Here is a 25,841-nt window from a genome sequence, read left to right as displayed (position 1 = left end):
AAATACGCATATCAATAAAATGTGGTATATGTACATATATATATATGTACATACACACATTCAGCCAATTAAAAAAAAAAGGAAATCCTGCCATTTGAGACAACCTGGATGGACCTTAAGGATATTATGGTAAGTGAAAGAAGTCAAAGAGAGACGAGAAAGACAAATACTTTATGATCACATGATTTATATTTGAGATCTAAAAACCTGGAACTCAGAGAGTGGAGGGGTGGTTCCCAGGGCTGAGGAGTGGGGGAAATGGAGTGATGTTGGCCAAAGGGTATAAACTTCTAGATACAAGATGAATATGTTCTGGGGATGTAATGTACAGCATGATGACTATAGTTAATACTGTGCTGTATAATTGAAAATTGATAAAGAAAGTGAAGTCACTCAGTCATATCCGATTCTTCTGCGACACCATGGACTATAGCCTACCAGGCTCCTCTATCCATGGAATTTTCCAGGCAAAAATACTGGAGTGGGTTGCCATTTCCCTCTCCAGGGGGATTTTCCCCACCCAGGAATCAAACCAGGGTCTCCTGCATTGCAGGCAGATTCTTTACCAGCTGAACTACAAGGGAAGCCCAATTGCTGAAAGAGTAGATCTTAAATGTTCTCAGTACACACACACACACACACACACACACACACATGTAACTATGTGAGGTGACGGAGGTGTTAACTCATTGTGGTAATCATTTTGGAATACATAAGCATAGGAAATCATCATGTTGTGCACCTTAAACTTATACAGTGTTATATGTGAATTGTGTCTCAATAAAGCTAGAACATATGAAAGGAAGAAAAAAGATATATATGTCACCATGTTACCATTTTGTGACACACAGCATACACGTATAGCAAAACTTCATTCATAATTGCCAAAACTTGGAAGCAACCAAGATGTCCTTCAGTAGGGGAAACGGATAAATAAACTGTGGTACATCCAGATAATGGAATATTATTCAGTGCTAAAAAGAAATGAGCTATCAAGCCATGAAAAGACATTGAGGAACCTTAAATGTAGTACTATGTGAAAAAGTCAGTCTGAAAAGGCTGCATACTGCATGATTCCGACTCTATAATATTTTGGAAAAGGCAACACAGAGGAGACAGGAAAAAAAAAGTCAGTGGTTGCCTGGAGTTCGGGGGAAGAGGGGTGAATATGCAGAACAAAGGAGATTTTTAGGACAGTAAAGCTACTGTGTATGATACTATAATGGTGGATGCATTTTATTATACATTTGCCCAAAACCATAGAATGAACAGGCTTCCCTGGTGGCTCAGACAGTAAAGCGTCTGCCTGTAACGTGGGAGATCTGGCTTCTATCCCTGGGTTGGGAAGATCCCCTGGAGAAGGAAATTGTAACTCACTTCAGTACTCTAGCTTGGAAAATCCCATGGATGGAGGAACCTGGTAGGCTACAGTCCATGGGGCTGCAAAGAGTCGGACACGACTGAGCAACTTCACTTCAAATGTACAGGCTTCCCTGGTGGCTCAGCTAGTAAAGAATCCACTTGCAGTGTGGAAGACCTGGGTTTGATCCGTGGTTTGGGAAGATCCACTGCAGAAGAGAACAGCTACCCACTCCAGTATTCTGGCCTGGAGAATTCCATGGACTGTATCGTCCATGGGGTGTGACTTACCTGTCAGGTCTGCTGGGTCACTGCAGGCTTGGTCACATGACATCTTTATTTGAGGGGGCTTCCCTGTTAGCTCAGTTGGTAAAGAATCTGCCTGCAATGCAGGAGACCCTGGTTTGATTCCTGGGTGGGGAACATCTGCCAGAAAAGGGAAAGGCTACTCCCTCCAATATTCTTGGGCTTCTCTTATGGCTCAGCTGGTAAAGAGTCTGCCTGCAATGTGGGAGACCTGGGTTCGATCCCTGGGTTGGGAAGATCCCCTGGAGAAGGGAGAGGCTACCCACGCCAGTATTCTGGTCTGGAGAATCCCATGAACTGTATAGTCCATGGGGTCACAAAGAGTCGGACACGACTTGAGTGACTTTCACTTCACTTCTTCAAGAATGTGCAATGCCAAAAGTGAACCCCACAACAAACTATAGACTTAGAATGATTATGATGTGTCAATATATGTTCATCAATTTAACAATGTACCACTTGGGTGGAGGATGTTGATAATCTGTTGTTGTTTGGTCGCTAAGTCGTGCCTGACTCTTTGTGACCCGATGAACTGCAGCATGCCAGGCTTCCCGTCCTTCACCGTCTCCCAGAGTTTGTTCAAACTCATGTCCATTTAGTTAGGTGATAATCTGGAAGGCTATAAATGTGGGAGGGCAGGTGATAATGTGGGAAATTACTGTACCTTTCTCTCAGCTTTGCTTGAGCTTGAAGTTTTATTTGCTCTAATGAAATAAAGTTTAAGTTGACCTGCCATAAAACCTATTTTCAAAGTGTTAGAAAAGAAAAATGACTTTCTCTAATTTGCAAATGCATGGAGAATTAGAATGAAAACACAATGATAGCAAAGCAGAAATTTACAAGCTGTTCCTCCAAAACACTTGTTTAAAGAAGCCATAAGGAGCCCAGATAAGGACTGATTACCCCTAAGTTGCTGGACATCTTAGTCGTGTGTAGGTTGTGACAAAAACTCCTATGGGACTTCCCTGATGGTATAGCAGGTAAGAATCCACCTCCCAGTGCGGGGGACACGGGTTCAATGCCTGGTCCAGGAACATTCCTTACGCTGAGGAGCAACTAAGCCCGTGTGCCACAACTACTTAGCCCACATGCCACAACTGCCGAAGCCCGTGAGCCTAGAGCCTGTGCTTCACACAAGAGACGCCCATGTACTGCAGCAAAGGGCAGCCCCTGCTCATTGCAACTCGAGAAAGCCCACGTGCAGCAACAAAAATCCAGTGCAACCAAAAATAAATATATAAGCACAGAAATGAAATTTTTTAAGCTCATACGACAAACAATGACTCATTTTTTTGAAGTATGACTGCTTGGGAACTCAAAATGTCAACAGGAAGGTGCAGTCAATTAAAATGGGATAGACTGTTTCTTTCCTAAACATGTAACTATTTGGAATCTAACTCTGATTTCACAAGTTACCTCTAGGCTTTAAAACCATTCTCCCTGAGCAAGGGAGGTTTAACTTACAGTTAACCTGGAATAAGTTAACACTGGAATTGTGCTTCAGAGTGTTCAAAACTGATGAACACCTTGGGCACCAGTAGTGGCATGCGATGACTTTACTACAGAGTCATCATCGACTGCAAAGACCTGACTGACAAACAGCTGGTCTACAAAACAAATCTGGTCTGGAGAGCTATTAATAGAAGCGAATTCTTGCAAGTCAAAAAGCTTGTTGCTGCTATTAATAATTAGTAAAATCCATGCTGAAAGACTTCAGGTGGGAGGATATTTGCTTGATGTCTTCACAGTGGAATGACACCAAGAATCAGTGTAATTGTGGGTTTGCTAACAGCAGGGAAGCGAGTGAAAGTGATGTCACCATTTTTAATATTTATTTTCATTTATTTGGCTGTGCCGTGTCTTAGTTGTGGCATGCCGGATCTCTAGTTGCGGCTTGTGTGATCTAGTCTCCCAACCAAAGATGGAACCGTGGCCCCGGGAATCTTAGCCACTGAACCAGCAGGGAAGTCCCCAAGTGATGGGGCTAGCTTTTGTGTGTAATGTGTATTTATTTGGCTGTGTCAGACCTGAGCTGCAGCACCCTGTGTCATATGGGATCTTTCGAAACAGCACACAGACTCTCTAGTTTGGGCGCTCAGGCTCAGCATCATGTGGGATCTTAGTTCCCCAACCAGGGAGCAAACCCATGTCACCTGCATTGCAAGGGAGGTTCTTAACCACTGGATCAACAAGGAAACCCCTGACTGGGCCAGTTTTATCACCACATAAAATAAAAAAACATTCTTTTTTTTTTTTTTTGGCCAAGTTTGTAGTATCTTAGTTCCCCAAACAGAGACTGAACCCTTGCCCTTATGCAATGAAAGCACAGAGTCCTGACCACTGGACCGCCAGGGAGTTCCTGTGAAAAGGATGCTCTAAAGACTGCAGTCCAGTCAAAGAAGCATTACTGGGAAACAAAACTGAAAGAGTAAAGGTATCCTACTGTGGAAAATGGGGAACATAGAAATGTCATATTTTTAATTAAACATACAATATTATCCAAGTCATTGCACTTCTGTTCTCCTTTTGCAGTCTTACATGTATATACCTTAATAGGCAACAATATAAACCTACAAATTTAATATCCAATGAAAGTTTTAAAAATAGTTCAAATAAACTACTGTATTAGAGGACAGAAAAAAATTATAAACATATCAAAACAAATTTATCTCAAACATGTTGTTATATGCTTTCTATTAGTAGTACTACCAAGTATTGAAATGAACATCTGGGAGTTCTCAGTTCACACACTGCTGAAGCCTACCTTGGAGGATTTTGAGCATTACTTTGCTAGCGTGTGAGATGAGTGCAACTGTGCGGTAGTCTGAACATTCTTTGGCATTGCCTTTCTTTGGGATTAGAATGAAAACGGACCTTTTCCAGTCCTGTGGCCACTGCTGAGTTTTTCAAATTTGTTGGCATATTGAGTGCAGCACTTTCACAGCATCCTCTTTTAGGATTTGAAATAGCTCAACTGGAATTCCATCACCTCCACTAGCTTTGTTCATACTGATGCTTCCTAAGGCCCACTTGACTTTACATTCCAGGATGTCTGGCTCTAGGTGAGTGATCATACCATTGTGGTCATCTGGGTCATGAAGATCTTTTTTGTATAGTTCCTCCGTGTATTCTTGGCATCTCCTCTTAATATCTTCTGCTTCCGTTAGGTCCATACAATTTCTGTCCTTTATTGTGCCCATCTCTGCAGTCCACGGGGTCGCAAAGAGTTGGACACAACTGAGTGACTGAACTGAACTTGCATGAAATGTTCCCTTGGTATCTCTAATTTTCTTGAAGAGATCTCTAGTCTTTCCCATTCTATTGTTTTCCTCTATTTCTTTGCATTGATCACTGAGAAAGGCTTTCTTATCTCTCCTTGCTGTTCTTTGGAACTCTGCATTCACATGGATATATCTTTCCTTTTCTCCTTTGCCTTTAGCTTCTTTTCTCACCTATTTGTAAGGCCTCCTCAGACATCCATTTTGCCTTTTTGCATTTCTTTTTCTTGGGAATGATCTTGATCACACCCCCTTATACAATGTCATGAACCTCCATCCATCATTCTTCAGGCACTCTGTCTATCAGATCTAATTCCTTGAATCTATTTGTCATTTCTACTGTATAATCGTAAGGGATTCGATTTAGGTCATACCTGAATGGTCTAGTGGTTTTCCCTACTTTCTTCAATTTAGGTCTGAATTTTGCAATAAGGAGTTCATGAGCTGAGCCACAGTCAGCTCCCAGTCTTGTTTATACTTACTGTATAGAGCTTCTCCATCTTTGGCTGCAAAGAATGTAATCATTCTAGAGATGTCCATGTGTAGAGTCATCTCTCATGTTCTTGGAAGAGAGTGTTTGCTATGACAAGTGCATTCTCTTAGCAAAATTCTGTTAGTCTTTGCCCTGTTTCATTTTGTACTCTGAGGCCAAACTTGCCTGTTACTCCAGGTATCTCCTGACTTCCTTCTTTTCCATTCCAATCCCCTATGATGAAAAGGATACTTCTTTTTTTGGTGTTAGTTCTAGGTCTTGTAGATCTTCATACTGCTACTACTACTGCTAAGTCACTTCAGTCGTGTCCGACTCTGTGTGACCCCATAGATGGCAGCCCACCAGGCTCCCCCATCCCTGGGATTCTCCAGGCAAAAACACTAGAGTGGGTTGCCATTTCCTTCTCCAATGCAGGAAAGTGAAACGTGAAAGTGAAGTTGCTCAGTCGTGTTCGACTTTAGCGACCCCATGGACTGCAGCCTACCAGGCTCCTCCGTCCATGGGATTTTCCAGGCAGGAGTACTGGAGTAGGGTGCCATTGCCTTCTCCAGATCTTCATAGAACCGTTCAACTTCAGCTTATTCAGCATTAGTTGTTTGGGTTCTCACTGGGATTACTGTGATATTGACTGTGATATTGCCAACATCCATTGGATCATAGAAAAAGCAAGAGAATTCCACAAAAAAAATCTACTTCTGCTTCATTGACTATGCTAAAGCCCTTGACTATGTGAATCACAACAATCTGTGGAAAATTCTTAAAGAGATGGGAATACCAGACCACCGTACCTGCCTCCTGAGAAACCTGTATGCAGATCAAGAAGAAACAGTTAGAACCAAACAAGGAACAATGGACTAGTTCAAAATTGGGCAAGGAGTACATCAAGGCTGTATATTGTCACCCTGTTTATTTAACTTACATGCAGAGTACAGCATGCAGAATGCCCAGCTGGATGAAGCACAAGCTGAAATCAAGGTTGTTGGCAGAATTGTCAATATTATCACATATGCAGATAACACCACCCTTATGGCAGAAAGCAAAGAGGAGCTAGACCACCTCTTTAAGGTGAAAAAGGAAAGTGAAAAAGTTGGCTTAAAACTCAGCATTCAAAATACTAAGATCACAGCATCTGGTCCCAGCACTTGATGGCAAATAGATGGAGAAACAATGGAAACAGTGCCAGGCTTTATTTTCTTGGGCTCCAAAATCACCGTGGATGGTGATTGCAGCCATGAAATTAAAAGATGCTTGCTCCTTGGAAGAAAAACTTTGACAAACCTAGACAATGCATTAAAAAGCAGAGACATTACTTTGCCAACAAAGGTCCATATAGTCAAAGGTATGGTTTTTCCAGTAGTCGTGTATGGACGTGACAGCTGGACCATAAAGAAGGCTAAGCACTAAGGAATTGATACTTTTGAACTGTGGTGTTGAAGAAGACTCTTAAGAGTCCCTTGAACTGCAAAGAGATCACAGTCAGTCCTAAAAGAAATCAGTCCTGAATATTCATTGGAAGGACTGATGCTGAAGCTGAAGCTCCAATACTTTGGCCACCAGACACGATAGCTGTCTCACTAGAAAAGACCCCGATGCTGGGAAAGATTGAAGGCAAGAAGAGAAGGGGACAACAGATGGCTGGATGAAGGGGACATCCAGATGGCTGGATGGCATCACCGATTCAATGGAAATGAGTTTGAACAAGCTCTGGGAGATGGTGAAGGACAGGGAATCCTGGCCTGCTGCAGCCCATGGGGTCATAAAGAGTCAGATGTGACTGAATAACAAGTATTGAAATACTAATTGCCATCGTTATTAGTCCCATGCTGATTTTGTTCAAACAGCATTTATGTAACATTTATGTAATAAACACCAATTTTTCATATTCTTATGTAAAAGAAATAATCTTGTGGGCATGTGTTCAGTGATTCAGTCCTGGCCCACTTTTTGCAGCCCCACAGACTGGGGCCCACCTGGGTCCTCTAGTCCATGGATCTTTTCAACCCAGAAATAGAACCAGTTTCTCCTGCATAGGCAGGCAGATTGTTTGCCACTATGGTCACGTGGGAAGCCCCTTGTGAGTGTGTAATTATTACCTATTACATGATGCCTCTTTTCAGGTGTGACTGCAGCCATGAAATTAAAAGACGCTTACACCTTAGAAGAAAAGTTATGACCAACCTAGACAGCGTATTATAAAGCAGAGACATTACTTTGCCAACAAAGGTCCATCTAGTCAAAGCTATGGTTTTTCCAATAGTCATGTATGGATGCGAGATTTGGACTATAAACAAAACTGAGCGCTGAAGAATTGATGATTTTGAACCACCACGGTTGGAGACAAGTCCCTTGGACTCCAAGGAGATCCAACCAGTCCATCCTAAAGGAAATCAGTCCTGAATATTCATTGGAAGGACTGAGGTTGAAGCTGAAAATACAATACTTTGGCCACCTGATACAAAGAGCTGACTCTTGGAAAAGACCCTGATGCTGGGAAAGATTGAAGGCAGGAGAAGGGGACAGCAGAGGATGAGATGGTTGGATAGCATCACCAACTCAACAGACGTGAGTCTGAGTAAACTCCAGGAGTTGGTGATGGACAGGGAAGCCTGGCGTGCTGCAGTCCATGGGGTCGCAAACAGTCGGATACGACTGAGCTGAACTGTATCCTGTCTTGAAGCTCCTCAAGCTAAACCCAAGCCCCGAGGGAGGGAAGCCTCACCCCCTCCCCATCCACACAAGCTCCACCCTATGATAAACCCCGCCCACACAGCACCGGCGCTTCTTTGGTTCCGCCTCCGCAGCGTCCAGGCTCCACCCTTCCCGAGCCAGACAGTGCAGACTCCGAGGAGAATTCGCTTCTTCCGGTTTAGGTTGTCATGGTGGCGCCCAGCCCACTTTGCCTCGTCTTTTCCGGTCTCAATCCGGCGTGGCAGAGTAGGTAGGCGGTGTTAGTCATTTCAAGCCCTCTCTATCATGGCGGTGCCCTGCGTCTCCTTCCGGGCACAGCCTGTCATGGCGATGCCCTGAGTAGCCAAATTCAGACACAAACATCTACGTTTCCTGGGCTCTTCTTCCTCCCATGTGTCATGGCGGCCCCCAGGGTTTACCGGAAGTAAAACATCGGAAGTGAGCCGGTCCCTCTGCCCGGAAGCGAGCGCGGCGGTGGGAAAGATGGCGGCGGAGGCGGTGGTGGGCAATGCGGTTCCTTGCGGGGCCCGGCCCGCCGGGCAGCCCAAGCCCAGGCCGCAACAGCGCACGCTCCTTGCCGCTGGGCCGGCACTCATACAGAGCGGCGACGAGCTGGTCGCCGCTGTGTGGCCGTACCGGCGGCTGGCGCTGCTGCGGCGCCTCACGCTGCTGCCATTCGTGGGGCTACTCTACCCGGCCTGGCTGGGTTCCGCAGCTACCGGCTTCTGGGGCTGGGGCAGCAGCTGGGCGCAGATCCCCGAGGCCGCGCTGCTTGTGCTCGCCACCATCTGCCTGGCGCACGCGCTCACCGTCCTCTCGGGGCATTGGTCCGTGCACGCGCACTGCGCGCTCACCTGCACCCCGGTAAGTGTGCGCACCCGAGACCGGCCACAACCGTGGTCAGGCCTCACCGCGGATCTCAGCTTCTGCGTTCATGTCGGTCCCCAACCCAGCCGGGGCTGCCTCAGCCGGTCCCAGGTGTCGCCGGGCGCCCTGCATCCTTTTGCGCTGCTCGCTAAATTCCGACAGGTTACTGACTTAGCTGTACGACCCTGGCGCAGGTTACTTCCCTTCTCTGAAATTCTTCCCTGGTGAGGTCAATTAGATTCGGTAAGGTACCCTGTAAAAAGCTTAGCGCAGAGCCTAGCAAATGTCACCATTTGCTAGCTCCCATACTATCGAGTATGAGTCTCCTAGAATCGGTCCTGCCTTCTTTGTTGTCTGTCTCCTACCTTGTTTTTCAAAGTGTGAGACTAGACCTGTAGGATGGATATCCCTGTCTATGCATCTTGAGAACTGAGCATCAGTCCTGCTGGCCAGTGCTGTGAGCCTCCACCCCACAACGACTAAAATGAGCTTGAAATGCAGTTAATTGCAGCGTTTAAGAGAAGCAGTGGGTATTTGTGAGCAAGTGACTTAACTGCTCAGAGACCGTTATGTCTGTCTGCAAGGGTATGATGTTAAGGAGGGCCGCCCTCAGAATACAACAGCACGCTATTACATGTGACCTTTAGCATTGAGGTCTGGATGAGCGCTGCCCACTCAGCAGCTGACTGTCCACTTCCCTCTGGGCCTGCCTCATGATACCAGCAGGTGTGGAGCCATGAGGACTGAGGTCAGCCTTCAGCCAGCCTCCGCTCTCATCCCAGACCTGTTTGCTAAAAGAAGAGAGAAAGGGAACAGCACCAAGGGTTCCAGAAGGAGAAAGGGAAGCAACAACCCCACCCTACTACCTGTCTGACTCCAACTATGGACTGAATTCTCTCTTTTGAGAAACTGAAATATCTTATCCCAGAAGGGAGACTCAAACTTCTGGGATTGGTAGTTTCCAGTCAGTGCAATGAAAGACCCCAGTGAGGGACAGAAGAATGGAGGGAAGTTGGGGGAGGTGACACCCCCAAACTTCCAGCTGCCTGTTAGCCTGCAGCTAAAAAGTGAGACTTACTAACTTCCTCTCCAGAAACGGAGAGCTCAACAGCTGGAGGTTAGGACCGGCAGATCTGAGTTTACATCAGAGATCTCAGATAAGGGTGCTTCTCCTCTCTGGGTTTGAGTTTCCCCTAGTGTAAAGTGAGACCCGTAACACTTAGCTCAGGGTGCCAGTGTAAGAAGAACCTGAGATGCCGTCTGCAGAGCACGCGGCGTGCGGCTGGTCCCGTGTACTGCTTTGCACCTTTCTACCTGGCGGTCCCAGGGTTGGGAGTTCTGTCTTTTGTCCTTAGTTTCTGCCTGCTCTGGGGACCATGAACTCCTGGAGGGGCAGGGCCTTGCTTCTTAGGATCACTGCTGTGTCCTCCACGCGCGCCCCCCCCCCCAAAAAAAAAAAAACAGGGCAACGCAGGTTCTGGTGGAGCAGCCGTGGAGTGGATGCAGCTCACAGCAGAGAGCGCTAACACGGCTCTATTCGGTGCCTCTGTGTCTTAAGTGCTGGAGAAATAACAACAAACAAAACAGACAGAATGCGTTGCTTTCATGGTGTCAGTGGGGGAGATGGAACTCCACAGTCAGTGCAAAAGGGAAAACCAGGGCACGGGTTCCGTGAGGGAACTTGAGGTGGTGAGGAGGAGACATTTGAGCAAAGGCCTGAAGCCGGCGGTGCGACCATGCGCTCCAGGCAGGAAAAAAACAGCATGTGCCCTTTGCTGAAGCGAGGATGAGCCTTGTTGTTCCTTGTCACTCAAGAACACAGTGAGAATAGTAATGGGCGGCAGGGGGTCAGCGGGAGCAGCAGGCCAGGTGGGCTGGGATGGGGCCTGACTCACACAGATTGAGAGCGTACCTCGTGCCAGACAGCGTTTTTCCTGTTAGAGTTTGTCTTCGTCAGCAGAGCCCTGGACGTTTGGCACTGTTCATGACTCTGGCTTTATGATATGGGCGGGACCAAAGGCCCAGTGAAATGCTGTCCCTTGTCCCAGTGGTAACCTGGGTGTGGCCAGCCCAGTGGCATGTTCCAGAATGTGGAGCTGGGACTTGAGGAGGGCTCAGCAGTGGCACTTTGCCTCTCACAGGAGTACGACGCCCGCAAAGCGACCTTCGTGAAGGTGGTGCCTACTCCCAACAACGGCTCCACCGAGCTCGTGGCCCTGCATCGCGATGAGGTAGGGACCACCAGCTCCAGCAGGGGCTCAGATGGGGTTCCCAGACCAGGGGCCCCTGCCACAGACTCACCTCCCACAGGGCGAAGACGGGCAGGAGGTGCTGTCCTTCGAATTCCAGAAGATCAAGTATTCCTACGATGCCCTGGAGAAGAAGCGTTTTCTCCCCGTGGCCTTTCCAGTGGGAAACGCTTTCTCATTCTACCAGAGCAACAGAGGGTTCCAGGAGGACTCAGAGATCCGTGCCGCCGAGAAGAAGTTTGGGAGCAACAAGTGAGTCCCAGCATGCTTGTATATTGCCCCTGCTGAGACAGGGCTGGGGCTCTGCCCTATAGTCACAGGCCGAGTCCCTGCTCCAGTTAGTGGCACCTGCCCCGTTTATGTATGCTCAATGGTCTGGGGGAGTCTGCCTTTCAACAAAATGTCCCAGGTGACTATGTGGCAGGTGCCCCTTGAGAAAGATGTTCTAGTCTGGCCTCTCCCAACTTGCCTGCTGATAGGATCCCCTGAAGGGCCCACAGCTGGGAGCCTGGCCCGGGGCTGTTCATCCTTGCCTTGTGTTTCTAATTCTCTTCTTTGTTTGAGATTTTGTCTATAGATGTGAATTCTTGTCACTCTCTTACGTATCCCAGCAGCGTATGAGTGATAATAAGAAAAAAGATGGTGGTGATCAGAACAGCTCGTCTGTGCCAGGTGGAATGCAGACGCTCTGTTAGCACTCTCTCCTTTCATCTTCACCAGAACCACCTGTGTCAACACCAGGCTGGGTGGGACCAGAGCTGGGCTTCAGAGCCCCCATCCTGCTGGTGATTGTCCTTGACTCGAAAACCCTCAGAACCTCTAGGAAATTATTTCTTGACCTAGCTGCTTTTCAAAAATTACAAACGTTACCGCACCCAGCAATCTAATCGGAAGTCTTGCCGGAAGCATTTATTGATTCTCCTCCCACCCCACCCTGGTCAGTGTGCCAGCAGCCTGGGGTGTCCCGTTTCACACCCCCTTCACTTGGGTAAAGGCACCCTGGACAGTCCGGGTCGGAGCTCAGTTTGTATCACAACGTAGCCACTGTGCAGTTTCTTTTTCTCAAGTCCCACATCCTAGACATCACTGCAGTTCTGCAGGGCCAAACAGAGACAGCCCAAGTTGACCTGGTTCCCTGGGCAGAGCCAGCCACCACCCAGAGCACTGCAGAGCGCACCTTTCAGCCCTCCTCCAATTCCAGGGCTTTCATCCAAGGAGTCTTTGGGAAATCGCAGCTCAGACCGCCCCTCTCGATAGTAGGGTGGGGTTCAGGCGCGTTGTTTCAGGCCCCAGGGTGCCCCACAGCCCCCAGCTGCCCAGCCTCCTCTGCAGCCTCAGGGCTCCCAGCCCACAGTCAGCCTTTCCTCCCCCCAGCCTTGTCCCCCAACCACCTGACAGGTTCTCGTCTTCACCAGCCCAGCCGAGCGTGTGGCCGCTCCCTGAAGTGCCTGTAGTGCAGATTCAGAGGTTTCATCAGGGCTCTGCAGAGCAGAGGGCTAGGGCAGTCAGCATGCCCGCCTCGGCGCTGCACAGTCAAGAAGACGGGCTTGAACGGAGCGTCCCGTTGCCCAGGGAGGCCCTCGGTGCCCCCAAGTGGAGGAGTCAAGGTGGGGCTTCCTGCCTGTAACAGGGTGAGCCGTCTGTCTTTCAGGGCCGAGATGGTGGTGCCTGACTTCTCGGAGCTGTTCAAGGAGAGGGCCACGGCGCCCTTCTTTGTGTTCCAGGTAAAGCAGCAGTGCCTGTCCTTCTCCCCACCTGTTCTTGGGGCTCTCCCAGCCCACCTCCAAACGTGAGAACTTCCCCTGCCCTCGTGGGCAGAGCGGCCCTCGGCCTGCCGGCCAGCCCGCCTCGGGCAGTCTCCCGCATCCCTGGGAACAGACGCCCGTGCCCCGCAGGTGTTCTGCGTGGGGCTCTGGTGTCTGGACGAGTACTGGTACTACAGCGTCTTCACGCTCTCCATGCTGGTGGCCTTCGAGGCCTCCCTGGTCCAGCAGCAGATGCGGAACATGTCAGAGATCCGGAAGATGGGCAACAAGCCCCACATGATCCAGGTGCAGCCAGTGGGGCGCTGGGCGGGTAGGAGGGTCCCTGTGGTCTTGGGGGGTGCAGCACGGGAGCATCCCCAGAACTGACGGCACCCCGTCCCCGCCCAGGTCTACCGAAGCCGGAAGTGGAGGCCCATCGCCAGCGACGAGATTGTTCCCGGGGACATCGTCTCGATCGGTGAGGCCCAGTCCTGCTCCGCCCCGAGGGAGCCTTTGCCTCGGGCTTCAGTCCAACCCCCCCGCCCTGCCCCACAGGCCGCTCCCCCCAGGAGAACCTGGTGCCCTGCGACGTGCTGCTGCTGCGGGGCCGCTGCATCGTGGACGAGGCCATGCTCACCGGGGAGTCAGTGCCCCAGATGAAGGTGCCAGCTCGGGCGTCGGGGGGTGGGGGGCATGCACCTCCGTCTACTCTGGCCTGTCAGCATCACACTCACCAGGGAGGAAACGGGCCAGGGTCCTGCCCGGGCTTGACCCAGGAGGGACGGAGCCTGGGAGACAAAGGGGGCACAGACGGGGCTCCTGGCTTTCCTGGTGGGTTAACACCCTGGACTAAGGGAAGCCTGGTGGTGAGGAGGAGAAGGAGGAGACGAGAGGCAGCAGCATCAGTGGGGAGTCAGGCACTCTGGGGTCTCAGGCTGAGGTGGGCTGAGGGAGAAGTAGAAGGTGTGACTCCAGGGTGGGGCTGGGTACAGGGTCCCAGGGAGTCAGTACTGTGCACGAAGGTAGAAGACAGACCGGGGCCGTGACCCTGGTAACACGCACCAGGCTGGATGCGGAGCCCTGTAAGGGTCGTGCAGGCTCCCTGCAGACTCCAGACCAGGGACGAAGGCCAGGGTGGGATGAGCCGTTGACTCTGCCATCCTCCCCTCCTCCCCAGGAGCCCATCGAGGACCTCAGCCCCAGCCGGGTGTTGGACCTTCAGGCTGATGCCCGGCTCCACGTCGTCTTCGGGGGCACCAAAGTTGTGCAGCACATCCCCCCACAGAAAGCCGCTGCAGGCCTGAAGCGTAGGTGCCTCGGGCGTGGGGGGTCCCCGCCCTGCCACCCCATACCCGGGTCTGCTCAGCCCCGAGAGAGGCCCAGGGGGTGCAGGCACTAGTGACGCCTGCTCTCTATCTCCCCAGCCGTGGACAATGGGTGCGTGGCCTACGTCCTGAGGACCGGATTCAACACATCCCAGGTGTGGCACCTGCCCCGTCCTGAGGGGGGTGGTACCTGGGCCGACCGGCGGGCAGCTGAGGTGGCAGCCTTTCCAGACCCCAGAACATACAGCCCATAAGCGCTCTGGTAGCAAATGCTGGGCTGGGGGCAAGTGCAGAGACAAGCCCCAGAGCAGGTCCGCTTTCCCTGGCTGGGGCTCTAGTGGAGACCCCAGACTGTGACCCCACACAGCTGGGGATCACAAACAGTCTGGGCCAAGTGAACACTGAAGTGGCTTAAGGATTCCTTAGGAAAGATGATGGTCAGCTCTCCTTCTGGAGAATTCAACCCCTGCCCCAGTCACAGCCACTTCCTTCCCTGACCCCCATCTTCAGTCGCGGGGCAGGAGAGGCTGCCGCCCTCCCAGGAAAGACCTCTGCCCCTCTGTCCCTATAGGGCAAGCTGCTGCGCACCATTCTCTTTGGGGTCAAGAGGGTGACGGCGAACAACCTGGAGACCTTCATCTTCATCCTCTTTCTCCTGGTCTTTGCCATTGCGGCAGCCGCCTACGTGTGGATCGAAGGTAAGAGCCCTGACCCCCTGCCCCCGCCATCTGCTCAGCCCCAGGCCTGAGGCCCCCAGACTGGCAGGCCCTGTCTGTGCAGGTACCAAGGACCCCAGCCGGAACCGCTACAAGCTCTTTCTGGAATGCACTCTGATCCTCACCTCTGTCGTGCCCCCTGAGTTGCCCATTGAGCTGTCTCTGGCCGTCAACACCTCTCTCATCGCTCTGGCCAAGCTCTGTGAGTCTCTGGGGCAGGGACGGGGTGCCAAGTGGGCTGGGGCCCAGCAGGACCCCTGACCCTGGCTCCCACCATCCAGACATGTACTGCACGGAGCCCTTCCGGATCCCCTTTGCCGGCAAGGTGGAGGTGTGCTGCTTCGACAAGACAGGGACCTTGACCAGTGACAGCCTGGTGGTGCGCGGTGTGGCTGGGCTCCGGTGAGCATGGGGCGTCGGGGTCACCAGGTGCCCACCAGGAGTGTTTCTGGGCACTCGGGACAGAGAGCTGCCTAGCCCAAGCTTTCAAAGTGAGGGCCTGGCACAGGCCCTCCCACTGAGGCCCACTCCAGGGGTCCCCCCAGCAGCTCTTAGTGTGAATCACAGTGACACATGGCGTGGCTCAGGCCTCAGGCAGCCACATGATATCTGGGGGCATCGTGAAGCAGGCGCAGACGTTACAAGGACCAAGGCAACACCCTAACACCCTGTCATCGTTGCCCCCTTCCCTGTGACTGGAGTGGAGTGTGGGGGCCCATCCCTCGTCCTGACTGGCAATCCCCAGGGGCTCCTCTGCCCACTCCCGTCCACTCAGTAAGCAGCGGGTCCTCCTCCTTGCAGGGACGGGAAGGAGGTGACTCCTGTGTCCAGCATCCCCATAGAGACACACCGGGCTCTGGCCTCGTGCCACTCCCTCATGCAGCTGGACGACGGGACCCTCGTGGGTGACCCCTTGGAGAAAGCCATGTTGACGGCCGTGGACTGGACACTGACTAGAGGTGAGGGGCTGGAGCCTCGGGCACGCCACCAGCTTGTACATCCCCGGACAGGCAGCGGGTACCTGTCAGATGCCTGTGTGTTCAACTCAGGGGCAGGCGGGTGGGCACAGGCTCGCCTCTGACTTGGGGCAGGATCCTCTGTGCCCAGATCGCCCAGCTTTGACCCCTCCCCGAGCCAGACCCCGTGTGTGGAGGTGCGGGGAGGACAGGGGCGGAGGGAGGCAGGGCACGGCGGGGGCGGGTGGGGGCTTGGCGGCCTCTTTGGAGCGAAGGCCCTCAGGACTCGTGCTTATTTGTTTCCAGATGAGAAAGTATTCCCCCGAAGTATTAAAACTCAGGGGCTGAAAATTCACCAGCGCTTTCATTTTGCCAGTGCCCTAAAGCGAATGTCCGTGCTCGCCTCCTATGAGAAGCTTGGCTCCACTGATCTCTGCTACATCGCGGCTGTGAAGGGGGCCCCCGAAACCCTGCACTCCATGGTGAGCCAGCCCCGGCCAGGGTCGGGAGGGGGGTCCAGGGCGGTCGGTGATCTCCCCCTGCGTTCCCTGCAGTTCGCCCAGTGCCCACCTGACTACCACCACATTCATACGGAGATTTCCCGGGAAGGAGCCCGAGTTCTGGCGCTGGGGTATAAGGAGCTGGGGCACCTCACTCACCAGCAGGTAAGGGCCCAGGCCCCCCCACACCCCAACTCCCCGTGCGGATCACCCTTTACCCACTGTGGTGCCACCACGAGCGATGGTGGCAATTTCATCGTCTTCCTCCCTGACCTCTACCTTTGGAGGCCCCAGGTGGCACTCCATCTGCGGTTTCTTCTTCTCCCCAGCATGCCCCCTCCCCTACGGGACCCCATCCCATCCCCAAATCCAGGGCTGCTCCGGGAGGACACACCCAGGTCTCACCTCCTGTGCTCACACCCGCCTTGAGGAGGCCTTGGGGCACCTCGGGTTCCCCAGCTTTGCCCCTGCCCCGCCCAGCCGCCTGGCCACTGTACTGTCTTGGGGTATCCCCGGCCCTTGGTCACAGCCCACATCCTTGTAGCCTCTCCTCCCGCCCCCATCACCAACGCTGCTCCTTTGTCTGCTTCCACTTCGCCCTCATCCGAGTGGCTTTCATCTGCTTGCACCCAGTGGCCATGAGATCCTTCCCGAAAGCACAGCAGGTCACACCTCTGTGTCCAGGCCTCATTCACAGACCTGTCAGAGCCCCCGAGCCCTGCGCAGCCCACGCCCCTCCGCCCCACCCCCTGCCTTCGTCTCTCTCCTGGTACTCTGAGGGCAGAGGTTTTCTGCTTTCTGTACGAGGTGAGGAGGGGCAGCTTGCGCTCAGTGGTTATCAAAGGGGAGTCCAGACTCTCTGGTCCTAGAAGTGGACTCACAGGGACTTTGTGCCACGCTGTTGTCTGTGATAGAGGGTAGAGGTGCTGCTGGGGAGCCAGGACCGCCCAGCCACTGCTCAGCCCCTCTGCCACCAGAGCGCCTCACCCTCCCCACATCTCTCACCTTCTGACCCTCAGGTCCGCTTCCTGCAAGGAGGGGGCTGTCTCTGACCCCCATTCCCAGCTTGTTGTCATGTCAGAGCTTAGGTATTGGGGAAGGAGAAGAGAAACAAGTCTTTAGGGCCCCGGTGTGTCCATCCACAGGCCCGGGAGGTCAAGCGGGAGGCCCTGGAGTGCAACCTCAAGTTCGTCGGCTTCATCGTGGTCTCCTGCCCGCTCAAGGCTGATTCCAAGGCTGTGATCCGTGAGATCCAGAATGCCTCCCATCGGGTACAGCCACCGGCCCCCTTCCTGCCAGCCCCTGGGTGGCGGTCTTGGCTGCTCCTTACAGAGGGGATGTGACAGTGGAAGACAGTTGGCCCTCCATGGGGCGCCCAGGGGTGGGCGTCTGGGCCTTGGAGCAAAGAGCGTGGCTCTTGGCTGAGCTCCACCGTGACTTACACTCATGCTGACCCATCTTGAGGATGCTCTAGGACCCATGCCCACCCTTCTCACCTCACTTCATCAGGCCCCCAGCATCCCTGGGAGATGAGGGCTCTTCCCCCATTCCACCCCATCTTAGGGAGACATTGAGACTGGCTGAGGGGATGTGGAGACCACACCCAGACAGGCCGCGTCCATCCCGGTGGCTTTGCTCTGTTAGTCCTGGCAGTTTGTGTCTTCTAGTTGGGGGTTCAGGATGCGGTTTTAGGGTGTGGGCGATGAGCTGGAAGTGTCAGGGGGTGGTGATATGATTCGTCCTCACCTGGCCCTCAGCAGTCGGGGCCCGTCTTCCCATCACCAGGCTCCAAGCCAAGAGGGTCCACACCAAAGGCTGGTTCTTGGTATATATTATGATTAAAGGCTGTGAGTGTCCTCACAAAGACACAGATACGTATACTATTTGCAGAAGCCGCTACCAGACGTTACGGCTCCTGGAAGCCCAGTCCCCAGTAGGAGGCCAAGAGCTCCCTCTGCGGCCTTCCTTAGAAGAGACTTAGCCCCCGTGTCTCCAGGCTGCAGTTCTGACCACTGAGCCCTGCTTTCCTGAGCGTCTGCCTTCTCCCCAGGTGGTCATGATCACAGGTGACAACCCACTCACTGCCTGCCACGTGGCTCGGGAGCTGCATTTCATTGAGAAGGCTCAGACGCTGATCCTGCAGCCTCCCACGGGGAAAGGTGAGGCCCCTTGTCTCGTGAGCTGGGGGGCCTTGAGTCTAAGAGCAGCTCCCACCTGGTGGCTCACCCCTGTGCCCGGCCTAAGTGAGCACGCCTGGCATCCTCCGGCACCTGTGATACAGGCCTGTTGGTCACAGCCCTGCCTCATAAGCACACTCGGGCTACCCAGCCAGGGAACTCCACAGCCCGCCCGTGCAGCAGCTTGCAGATGACCCCTGGCTCCAGGACCGGCGGTGACTTGCAATCTTAAGGCGATGGGTTATACTCACAGCAGCCCACGTTTCATAGCCTCCCCCACCTTGGGCCCGGCTGGCTGCCTGAGTGCTCCCATTGAGAGCATGGGGACTGCTGGTGCTCGTGTTTGGCGTGGCCAGACCCAGGCCGGAGACCTTGGTTTGCTTCACCAGGTCAGCCCTTCTGCTCCATGTGGAAGGGCCTGCCATCCCCGCACCACGTAGGAACCCAGCTGGATCAGTTGTTGGGGGTCCCTGCTCTGTAGATAAAGAAACAGAAGTGAATCCTTCCACCTGGGTCATTTGGAGACACTGTGACTAAGGGTTTGAACTCAGGTCCGGAGCTCGTGGTCTCTGACGTCTCCTGAGTAACCGAACTGGTTGTGAGCGGTGCTTCAGAATCAGACTGGTCAAGAGGCACATCCAGTTCTCGCACCTCCAGCGGGTGGGGTGGAATCTGTCAGATGCCCTAGGGTGGCACCCAGCACGGGGCCTGGCTTGGGAGCAGCACGCAGCAGGGGTGTCACCAGGCAGCAGGCCAGACGGAGGAGGATGCTGGCGTGGCCCAGCCAAGGGGGCTTCCGGAGCCGCCTCGCCCTTCTCTCGGTCTGTGTTGTATCCCAGATCTCAGTTCCAGTCCCAGGCACTGCGCTCTTCCAGAGCCTGGGAAATCATAGGTGGGTGGCCCAGAGGTACTAAGACTGTTAGTTTTCCAGCCAAGCTACTTTAGCAAAACAGCTAGAACAGAAGCCAGGTGGAGACTGCTTTTCCTCCAGGCTGAGACAGCTGAGGGCCAGCTCAATGCTGCAAGGGCTGGTAGACTGCCCTCAGCCGTCCTTGCCACTCAACATCTGGGCCTAGACCTACCAGCTAGAAAGGGGAAGTAGATAGCAAGCAGTGTCTGGCCTGAGGAAGTGACATGGGGTGCCCTGGCCTAGAAGAGCAGAGTTGTACGTAAACGCTATCTGGGTTTGGATCTGGCCTCTTCTTGCAGTCTTTAGTGGCTTAGGCCTTAGGTTTTCCGATTCTTTGTATCAGAGCCTTCCATGGATGATCTCTGTGGGGTGCTGAGAGTCTAGGGTGCAGGTTGGTGTGGACCTGGATTAGGAGGGGTAGGAAGTAAGAAGGTACTCCAGAGGAGGAGGACAAGGATTGCATATGTGGGGTCCACGTGAGAGGGTCCACCTGACAGCTGAACCCCCCGCCCTGACCCTGGGCCCTGGCTCTGCAGGTGGCCTGTGTGAGTGGCGCTCCATCGACGGCAGCATCTCAGAGCCCCTGGCCCAGGGCTCCCCCAAGGCCCTGGCCCGGGAGCATGCTCTGTGCCTCACGGGCGACGGCCTGGCCCACCTGCAGGCCGAGGACCCCCAGCTGCTGCTTCGCCTCATCCCCTACGTGCAAGTGTTCGCCCGAGTGGCCCCTAAACAGAAGGTGGGTACAGGGGGTGGCAGAGGGCAGGTGGGGCGTTGGGCATGGCACAGAGCCCTCATTCACGCTATTTCTTCCCCAAACAGGAGTTTGTCATCACCAGCCTGAAGGAGCTGGGCTACGTGACCCTCATGTGCGGAGATGGCACCAATGACGTGGGTGCCCTGAAGCATGCCGATGTGGGTGAGCCTGGGGTTGGGGGAAGGGGGCTCTTATGCCATCACTGGCTTACCATCAGGGGCACGCCACTGAGCCAGTTCTGTAAGGCAGCCGTGGTGAAGAGATGGGGCAGGGACCGGTGGGGCTGGGGATCTGAAGGGCTCCAAGGCCAGGAAGGGATACACGTGCCTGGGAAAGAGTGTGGTGGGGGCCCAGGCAGGTTCCATGGGACAGACCCAACTCGGTTTGTTCAGCCCTCCCCCCAGGCACTGTGTGAGCACCAAAAGCCAAGGCCAGGAGAGTTTACCACCTTGATTCTGTGTCAGCAGAGCACAGATAGCAAGTTGGTGTTTAAAGACAGTTTAACTTCGTTTCTTTCATGCATGCGTGCTAAGTCGCTTCAGTCATGTCCGACTCTGCGACCCCATGTAGCCCACCAGGGTCCTCTGTCCATGGGATTCTCCAGCCAAGAATACTGGACTGGGTTGCCATGCTGTCCTCCAGAGGATCTTCCTGACCCAGGGATCAAACCCAGGTCTCCTGCACTGCAGGCGGGTTCTTGACCACCAGCACCACCTGGGAAGCCCCACCTTCTTTCAGTGCTTCTCAGATACTTACTTGGTTTATCAGCTTCATTTCTCATGACCGCAGGACTCTTGGCAATGAACTTCTCTGGGAATCACTTTGGACCTATATAGTGTCATATACAGAGAAGGCAATGGCACCCCACTCCAGTACTCTTGCCTGAAAAATCCCATGTCTGGAGGAGCCTGGTGGGCTGCAGTCCATGGGGTTGCTAAGAGTTGGACACGACGGAACAACTTCACTTTCCCTTTTCACTTTCATGCATTGGAGAAGGAAATGGCAACCCACTCCAGTGTTCTTGCCTGGAGAATCCCAGGGACGGGGGAGCCTGGTGGGCTGCCCGTCTGTGGGGTCGCACAGAGTCGAACACGATGAAGTGACTTAACAGCAGCAGTGTCACATACTTTATTTGGGTATTGCTTTTTTCTTGTTGTTTTTCTATAAGTAGTTTGTAGAAAGTAGGATGGATTCTCTCTGAGGTGCTCACTCCTTGGGTTGGGTGGGCAGGTGAAATGGGGGGGATCGGTACTGGGCGAGCTGCGTTGAGCAGAGGCTCCATGCTCTGGCTCCTGACACACTCTTACACCAGGTGTGGCCCTCCTGGCCAATGCCCCTGAGAGGGTCGTCGAACGGCGGCGACGGCCCCGGGACAGCCCCATCCTGAGCAACAGCGGAGTCAGGGCCACCTCCAGGGCTGCCAAGCAGAGGTCAGGGCTCCCAGCCCCTGAGGAACAGCTGGCCTCCCAGCGGGTGAGTCTCCAGAGGAGGACAGGCACCAGTGCCCCCTTGTGGTCAGGTCTCACCCATCTGCCTGCTTCGTAGGACCGCCTGAGCCAGGTGCTGCGGGACCTAGAGGACGAGAGCACGCCCATGGTGAAGCTGGGGGATGCCAGCATCGCCGCGCCCTTCACCTCCAAGCTCTCTTCCATCCAATGCAGTGAGTCCTGCTGCCTGCTCCGCCCGCTGCCCCATCCCTCAGCCCGTGCTGCCTGGCCCCCACGCCCACACCTGCCTTCCCCCGCAGTTTGCCACGTGATCAAGCAGGGCCGATGCACACTGGTGACCACGCTGCAGATGTTCAAGATCTTGGCACTCAACGCCCTCATCCTGGCCTACAGCCAGAGCGTCCTATACCTGGAGGGCGTCAAGTTCAGTGACTTCCAGGCCACGCTGCAGGGGCTGCTGCTAGCTGGCTGTTTCCTCTTCATCTCCCGCTCCAAGGTGGGCCAGGAGCTGAAAAGCGGGGGCTTCTGCCCCAGCCCCAGGGTACCCTCTGCTTCTCTGAGCCATGATTCCTGCCCTGGAGGTCTTGAGAGGCTTCTCGGATTGCTGGTTGGCCATCAGTTGACAGTTGGGCCACCCAGGGCACGCTGTTAAAGGTGGAGCCGCAGGTCTGACTTACCTGCACAGCAGCCCTTGGGGTGGGAACTGTCACCTCCAGGTTTCAGGTGAGATCGAGGGCAGGGTGGGCGCCCACTTGGGTTCTTCAGAGTGAAGCATCTCTGGCCCAGCATTGTCCACAGGCTGGGGTCTCAGGTGGGCCACACAGGTGAGGACAAGACAGATGGGGAAACGATGATTAAGACCACTCAGAAAGTGCAGTGCTGGGAAGAACACCAGTGGGGCCACACAGGCTGTGAGGAATGGCCTCGGGGCCGGCCAGGGAGGCCTGTACCGACACTCAAGTTAGCACATAAAGAGCAAGAGAAGCAGCCGGGAACCCCACAAAGATCGCACGTGGTCAAGGGCTGGTGCAGGAGGCCCTGGAGGCCAGAGGGCATGGGCGGTGGTCTACACTGACCGTGCCTGCGCCATGAGCAGTAGTGGGGGCGGGGGGGCTTTACGTTTATTCTAGAGCAGGGGCATGGTGGGTCATAAGACCCCTGTGATAGCCGTGCAGCATGTGGGCATTGAGCGAGGCTGGGGTGGCATCTGGACTGAGGAACTGGAGGAGTGAGCAGGGGACTGGTGCCGACCTGCAACCCCCAGAGTTCAGTGACCACTCTATACATAAGGCCTGCCGGGAAGCAGGGTAGGTTGGGTGACCCCAGGCTGAGCCTGGGCCCTGACCCCCAGCCTGCCTCTGCAGCCCCTGAAGACACTGTCCCGAGAGCGGCCCCTGCCCAACATCTTCAACCTGTACACCATCCTCACTGTCACGCTGCAGTTCTGCGTGCACTTTGCGAGTCTCGTCTACCTGTACCGTGAGGCCCAGGCCCGGAGCCCTGAGAAGTGAGTGCCCGCCAGGGCCGGGGGGCAGGAGGGACACGCGCAGACGTTGGCCTGGGGTGGCCAGGCCAGCAGAGTCCTGGCTCTGAGGGGCAGGGGGTGCAGCAGGGGTCACAAAGAGGCCCAACCCCCCGTGTCGCTGCAGGCAGGAGCAGTTTGTGGACCTATACAAAGAGTTTGAGCCGAGCCTAGTCAACAGCACAGTGTATATCATGGCCATGGCCATGCAGATGGCCACCTTCGCCATTAACTACAAGGTAAGGCCCAGCCCCTAACAGGCACCCCCTGCCCACCCTCTGGGCCCCCGTGACACAGCTCTCTATCCGTCGGTCCCCACAGGGCCCACCCTTCATGGAGAGCCTGCCTGAGAACAGGCCCCTGGTGTGGAGCCTGGCCGTGTCCCTCCTGGCCATTGTGGGCCTGCTCCTCGGCTCCTCACCTGAGTTCAACAGCCAGTTTGGGCTCGTGGACATCCCTGTGGAGGTGAGTCGCTCTGTAGACATGGTCCCAGGACTCGGCCTGGACCTGTCTGGGCACCTGACTCACCAGCACTCCCTGCCCCACAGTTCAAGCTGGTCATCGCCCAGGTCCTCCTCCTGGACTTCTGCTTGGCGTTCCTGGCCGACCGCGTCCTGCAGTTCTTCTTGGGAACCCCAAAGCTGAAAGTGCCTTCCTGAGACAGCAGTGCTGGCCCCTGCTGCCACTGGGCAGGAGCCCCACGAGGGCCCCAGGAGGGAGCACTGCCCCCACAGCAAGGCCGACTTGGCCTTGCCCACCAAGACTGAGCTGGGACACCCCCCGCCCTACCTGCTATGGCTGTCTGAGGGCCTGGCTGGCGGAACCAGCCCCGGGCCAGCACCTTTGGTAAATAAAGCAGCATTGATGATTTTAAGAAGTCTCACCTGCAACTCTGTGCCACGGAAGGGGTTGTCAGGGTCTGAGTGGTCCCCGAGGAAGGTCCTGGCCCGAGGTTCTAACCTTGCTCTGCAATACATGTGGCACTTGGACAGGCCAAGCTCGGGGCCCAGAGCATTCTCTGTGTACTTTCTAGTTTCGTAAGCATTTCCGTGTCTCCATGGCCTCGCAGCTTCACTGTTTTTGACACCTCAGGCACTCAGGTCTTAGGATCATGGTGATTTTCCTTTTTAAGTAACATGCAAAATAACAGCATGCCTTCGTCTCGTGGTGTCAGATACAAGGAAGTTGAAGTCATTACAAGTGCTGAGTCAGGCCGCAGCCCTCAGGATCCTGCAGCACACGGGTACCAGCACCAGGTCACATCCCAGCCGGGGTCTGCCCTGCAGTCTGGCTCTCAGTACTGACACTGTCTTTCCTTCCAGAAAGCGTTCACCCACTACAGTTGAGGAGCTGTGGGCTTGGTGGCATGAAAGCTAAGAGCCACAGTCAGAGATTTCTTAGCTTTTCAACAGCCAAAAAAACCTAGAAAAAGCCTTTTATTTCCAGTCAGAAATTCCAGAGTGTGCGGTGTGGGTGCCTTTGATAACTGACAAGCTGCATGTGACGACCTCAGGCCACGGAGCCCAAGCCCAGGCTTCTGGACAACTTGCTTCCTCTCCCCGCTCATGCTCAGTGAGGGACTCTACCCTGTTCTGCTCCTGCCTCATGGTCATCCTTAGCCACCCCACCCAACAGGCTTCTCCATCAGAGGGGGTGTGGCCCACAGCCCACCGAGAGCCCTGGAAGCCAGAGCGAGGAAGGGGCTGGGACTGGCTGTGAGCATCACATGGGCCCTGGACACGCCACGGTGTCCAGAGGGGAAGAGGTGCCTGCTGTTCTCTGCTCATCTCCCAGCCCATGGCGTTGCAGAGAGCTGGACACCAGTTAGCGACTGAACAACAACAGAGGTGCCAGACCCCATCCAGCAGAGGATCCCTGAGACCATTTGAGGCACTCGGGTGGGGAAGGAGAACACTCTGGATGGGGGAGTTTGCTGGGAATGATCAAGGGTTCTTGTACCCTCCGTGCATGAGAGAGGTCCAAGGGGTGCTCTGACTGCCCTGACAATGGGCCCTCCCGGGCGTTCCCCAGTAGTGTCTCCAGCCCCAGCATGTTAGGGCAGAGGTCCCCAAGCCCTGGGCCTCAGGAACCAGGCTGCTCAACAGGGAGTAAGCGGCAGGTGGGCAAGCGAAGCTTCATCTGTATTTACAGCCGCTCCCCATCTCTCGCATTACCACCGGAGCCCCACCTCCTGTCAGATCAGTGGCAGCATTAAGAGTCTCTGAGCATCATGAACTGCGCGTGCAAGGATTCAAACCGAGATCCCTAGGTTGTGCGCTCCTTCCAAGAACCTAATACCTGGTGTTCTGAGGTGGAGCTGAGGCGGCGGTGCTAGCACAGCAAGCTGCTGCAGATCCAGGTTGTCAGTAGTAGAGAGGTTCCACAGAGACCATACATCAATTGCTTGCAGACTCAAATCCCTATCAGTGAGTGGCAAGTGCCAGTTAAGCTGCATCTCTTAGCAGGATTTATAGTGGCCAGTGAGTTGATGTACTTCGATTATACAGCTACTCTGATGGCAGGCTTAAAGTCAGAATCCGACACTGTT

At 54.2% G+C, this 25,841-nt stretch overlaps 1 protein-coding gene across 1 annotated transcript; it reads left to right on the top strand.

Annotated features, from left to right (window-relative positions):
- The first annotated feature begins 8,582 nt into the window (after positions 1-8,582).
- Positions 8,583-24,170, top strand: ATP13A1 (ATPase 13A1). Its single transcript, XM_027548417.1, has 26 exons — positions 8,583-8,988; positions 11,133-11,222; positions 11,302-11,492; positions 12,892-12,964; positions 13,136-13,291; positions 13,394-13,463; positions 13,541-13,647; positions 14,163-14,292; positions 14,410-14,465; positions 14,882-15,008; positions 15,091-15,228; positions 15,308-15,428; positions 15,828-15,985; positions 16,289-16,464; positions 16,537-16,647; positions 17,628-17,753; positions 18,533-18,641; positions 20,106-20,305; positions 20,389-20,485; positions 21,636-21,796; positions 21,869-21,983; positions 22,071-22,267; positions 23,136-23,278; positions 23,421-23,532; positions 23,615-23,758; positions 23,842-24,170. Exons 1-26 carry the CDS (start codon positions 8,608-8,610, stop codon positions 23,950-23,952), a joined length of 3,600 nt encoding a protein of 1,199 aa, XP_027404218.1. The 5' UTR covers positions 8,583-8,607; the 3' UTR covers positions 23,953-24,170.
- The last annotated feature ends 1,671 nt before the right edge of the window (positions 24,171-25,841 follow it).

The sequence above is a fragment of the Bos indicus x Bos taurus genome, chromosome 7 (genome assembly GCF_003369695.1).
Source record: "Bos indicus x Bos taurus breed Angus x Brahman F1 hybrid chromosome 7, Bos_hybrid_MaternalHap_v2.0, whole genome shotgun sequence".
In the NCBI taxonomy this organism is placed as follows: Eukaryota; Metazoa; Chordata; class Mammalia; order Artiodactyla; family Bovidae; genus Bos; species Bos indicus x Bos taurus.
The sequence above is the reverse complement of the archived record's forward strand: the minus strand, read 5'-3'. Positions and strand labels throughout refer to the sequence as shown.

What these genes read in the sequence shown, in the direction of transcription:
- ATP13A1 (XM_027548417.1), top strand. Translation starts at nt 8,608, where the DNA reads ATGGCGGCGGAGGCGGTGGTGGGCAATGCGGTTCCTTGCGGGGCCCGG. An exon ending in GGCACCTCACTCACCAGCAG is followed by an intron (nt 16,648 to 17,627) that starts GTAAGGGCCCAG and finishes GTCCATCCACAG; the next exon opens with GCCCGGGAGGTCAAGCGGGA. An exon ending in AACAGCTGGCCTCCCAGCGG is followed by an intron (nt 21,797 to 21,868) that starts GTGAGTCTCCAG and finishes CCTGCTTCGTAG; the next exon opens with GACCGCCTGAGCCAGGTGCT.